This window comes from Empidonax traillii, unplaced genomic scaffold (assembly GCF_003031625.1).
Source record: "Empidonax traillii isolate 1590-97213 ecotype Southwest subspecies unplaced genomic scaffold, ASM303162v1 scaffold84:size2688230, whole genome shotgun sequence".
Lineage (NCBI taxonomy): Eukaryota > Metazoa > Chordata > Aves > Passeriformes > Tyrannidae > Empidonax > Empidonax traillii.
The window spans coordinates 2,043,446-2,047,563 of record NW_020955277.1 but is presented as its reverse complement, the minus strand read 5'-3'; the positions used below and the strand labels follow the sequence as shown (position 1 = coordinate 2,047,563).

The 4,118-nt window shown below is 46.5% G+C and overlaps 1 protein-coding gene across 1 annotated transcript in view; it reads left to right on the top strand.

Annotated features, from left to right (window-relative positions):
- Nucleotides 1-4,118, top strand: part of LOC114056184 — an 18,693-nt gene that overhangs the window by 2,444 nt on the left and 12,131 nt on the right. The window contains exons 3-4 of the mRNA XM_027881186.1: nt 146-323; nt 1,438-1,666. Coding sequence (XP_027736987.1) covers nt 146-323; nt 1,438-1,666 — 407 coding nt within the window. The remainder of the gene's footprint in view (nt 1-145; nt 324-1,437; nt 1,667-4,118) is intronic.

The following is a 4,118-nucleotide window of genomic DNA, read 5'->3' as shown; positions in this document are numbered from 1 at the left end:
CAGAGAGGAGAAAAGCTAGGAATCAAAGACAGTTATTGCAGGGGGGGGTGTGGTCCATATTGATTTAGTTTGTTTTCATTGCAGTAAGTTGCAGAAGTTCTGTTGCCAAGGTCTTTATTACTTCTTGTATTTTTCTTTTCCACAGCTTTCCTGTTTGTGCATGGAACCTGTGTCCTCTTTGTGCACCCTTGATACCCTCAGCAAAAAGTCATTTCATTGATTCATCCCCAGAGGCTTCCCGTTTAGTGAGAGGGGCTCGTGTGTTGGCAAGGAGAGAAACTGATGGCTATTACTACCTGGGCCACATTGCCCAAGAGGTGAAGGTAACTATTTATTGGGAACTGTGCTGTGAGAGCATCGGTGGGTTTTTTTCCCTGTTGTCCTCATTCCTCACCAGTCACATGTCCTTGTTGTGGGGTGGCTCTCCTGTGATACAGGGCACTTCATAACCCCTGTTGTGTACCCACATCCTATTTTAATCTGTTACCTGTCACCTGGTGCTGACTGGCTGTTTACTGTGAGGAACCCTGCAAGAAGAAGGAGCCTGGAGATCAGTCCATTTTTGTAGTTATAAAAAGGTTTTATTCAGAAACAAACAGAACAGGTCTCTTATCCCTGTTGTCTGCTTCTGCCCAGTCTAGCAGCAAAGTCGGTTAGCTAAATAGCAACTATTAATCCAAAATGTCTGTCTCCAGGGTTCACTTCCTCTTTACCAAACTGAGAGCTTTCCTCATTCTCTCCCATCTATGTTTCTGGGAATTGCGGGGTGATTTTGGATGCAGGCTTTCTTTAAAAACCCAGTTCATTCACAGTTGCATTTGCAGCTTGTTTAACTGAACTGTTAGTGTAGATGAGTCTCTAAGCTCCAGTGTGGAGTGGTACAGATGGGGACAGTTACAGGCACAAGTGGCATGACTGGAGTAGGAGCTGAAAGTATTATTTGTGTAAGTGCACTCACAGATCTGCAGACAAGGCTGAGATTTCAGTAATAGATCTTCCCCATACCCACTGCTGAAGGCTTAAATTAAAACATTTCAATTTTTGACAGTTATGACATTTTACTGGTTTGTTACCCTTCTGACTGCTGTGTAGAGAACTGCATCATGCGTAGCAGTTTCTTTTGGCTACTCACTTTCTTGTGGGAGGTTTTCCTGGTGAAGTTCTGCCTTAGCACGCTAAATGTGTTCTCACTAAAATCTAAATCCAAAGCGAAAGGAAGAGAAGGGCTGTGAGCCCCCTTAAACCCCAGCGTTTTATTTACTTTTAAATTCCAATATGGATGCAGTGCAGTGAAAAATCTAGTAGAAGAGGAAAACTGCATTTCCAGATCACGTCCTGCTTCCTGGGATTTCTGCCACTTCCCTCTTAGCGCTTAATGTTTGGCCGTTAATTGGACCCAGATGTCTGCCTTGCAAACCGCATGTTTTACTCTTGTAGGGCTCCAGGGAACGCTTTGTAATTGAGTTTGACAAAAGTCGTGCTCGGAAAGGCAAGGTACAGCTCCGCCTGCAGGAAACGCCTCTCTACGACATTCTCCACTACGAGGATGCCAGGAGACAGCGTCTCACTCCTGGAGACAGGGTCTTGGCGCCGTGGGAGGCTAGAGCTGAACGTTTTGGCCCCGGCACTGTGCTAAAGGTTGTGGAGAGCAAGGAGGAACATTTAGGTACGGGGTGTTTTGGTTTTCTTAGTAGAGCTGGATTCACCATAAGGGCTGGTCACTGTAAGGGAAAGGGAACAGTCTCCATCCCGGAGAGTTCACCACCTGCTGCTTGGGTTCTCTTCACTGTATTTGTGTTGTTGGCGCTAAGCAGCCTGTTCTTTTTCAGTCTCAGAATTAATGCAGCTCCCAGAATGTGTGTTTGCTTTATTCTGTGAGTCAAAACTTCCTGAAAAGCTGGGGGTTGGGCATGGCACCCTCCCAGCGCAAAGCAAAAAATGTTCCTGGCCCTCATGAGTATTCACCTGATTGCCTATCAGTCTAGTTCCCTGCTATTTCAGCATAAAATCCTGCCTCACTGCGACAAGTGAGAATTTTGTTATCTCCCGTCTCCTCATAGGAAGTTCAAAAGAAGGTGACATTTTAAACCCTTAAAGAAAAAAAATCATCAAAGTTGTTACAAAACTGTCTGAAACATAAGTCATTATTTTGACTCCAGCTTTCTACTGCTAATTTTTTGCCGAGCCCAGGTTTGCCGAGCGCAGGTTTGCTGAGCCCGGCCTTGCTGAGCCGGCTTTGCCGAGCCCAGCTTTGCCAAGCCCGGCTTTGCTGAGCCCGACCTTGCTGAGGCGGCTTTGCTGAGCCCAGCTTTGCTAAGCCAGGCCTTGCTAAGCCAGCTTTTCTAAGCCTGGCTTTGCCAAGCCCGGCTTTGCCTAACCCAGCCTTGCCGAGCCCGCCTTTGCTGAGCCCGGCCTTGCCAAGTCCGGCTTTCCTAAGCCCGGCCTTGCTGACCCAGCTTTCCTAAGCCTGGCCTTGCTGACCTGGCCTAGCTAAGCCCAGCCTTGCTAAACCCGGCCTAGCTAAGCCAGGCCTAGCTAAACCTGGCCTAGCTAAGATGGGCCTAGCTAAGCCCAGCCTAGCTATGCCTGGCTTAACTAAGCCAGGCCTGACCGAGCCCGGCCTTGCCGAGCCCGGCCTTGCAAAGCCCAGCTTTGCCGAGCCCGGCTTTGCCGAGCCCGTCCATGGGCTTAGCTCGACCTAGTGTCCCAGTTTAAATGAGACAAGGGTCTTTTGCTGAGGATGGGTTAAGAGAAAAGACCCAAACTTCTCTTTCTAGGCAATTATAAATCCAAAATTAATAGGCTCCAATTGAAGGAAAACAAATTATGGAAAAGGGAAAAATAGCAGCCCTTTATTAAAAAGTATATGTGTATCAACAGAAACACGAGAAAAAAACCAATAAAACAACCAAACAACACTCCTATACCCACAAATAACCCCTTCCAAAACAAACCGATAAACTGGCAAAAGGAAGAGTAAAACAGTTCAATTTTTTTTGCACCCTTTGGTGCAGTTCCAACCACAGTCAGCAGGGGGGGTTGTCGGGTCACTGGAGATGCAAAACTTGCAATGTCCTGTACCATTCACCGGGTGGTGCTGTTGGATCACCGGAGATGTAGAACTTGTAGTGTCCTATAGTAGCCACCAGGTGGCGCTGTTGGATCACTGGAGGTGCAGGACTTGTAATGTCCCGTGCCCGTCACCAGGCGGCGCTGTGGGATCCCCGGTCACTGCCTCGTGGGATGGGGAAAAACAACACTCTCCTGGTATGTCAGAGGGAAAGAAAATAAACAAACCAAAACCCAAAAAGAACAACTCAGTTCCCCTTCTCTTCCCACACTGGGAAAGGAGAGAGGGAATGGGGCGGGGGAAGGGGGAAGGAAAAAAAAACAGCAATAAAACAGAAAGTTCTCCCAATGGAAGAAAACTCACAAACTTCAGCTGGTTAGGATTTGCTTTAAGCAGGGCCTGCAGCCAGCAGCAGCTAAGCAGAGAGCAGCAGCAGGATTTCAAAGGAGCTCCCTTGTACAATTTTCTTTATTTTACCTTTTTTTTCTTAAGGAACTGCTATTATCACTGGTGCTGCACTCTTGTAAAGAGCATACCTTTTTACACTCCCACTTTTGGTTGAGCAGTGTGCCACAAAAGGTGTAACATGTTTCTAAGTATACACAGAATGTCAGGCAACAACATTTAAATTTTGTATCTAGTTTGGTTCCGGGCATTACTCAAAACAAGGTATCACATATATTGTATTTATTTTAGCATAATTCTGTGTAAAATAAGAACATGTTTCCATAATAGCCCTGAGAGTTCCAGCAAATAAACTTTGCCACATCCATTCTCCTTCCCTAAATATCCCTCTGAAAAGAACAGGTACATTTCTGGTTATCCAGAGCTGATAACAGCATTCCCTGTGACACAGACACTGTTTTGTTAACCATCAGTTTACCAATTCATTTGTAGCATTCTCCTCATTTATTCACAAAGACCAAAAGGTGTGGTTATTGTAACCAAGGGCCCTACCTGGAAAGGTACCCGAGTATCTTTCTGACCCTCTTTGGAGGCTGCCAGCCTGCCAGCCAGACTGTATGCCAAACAGAAACCCAAGCCCACC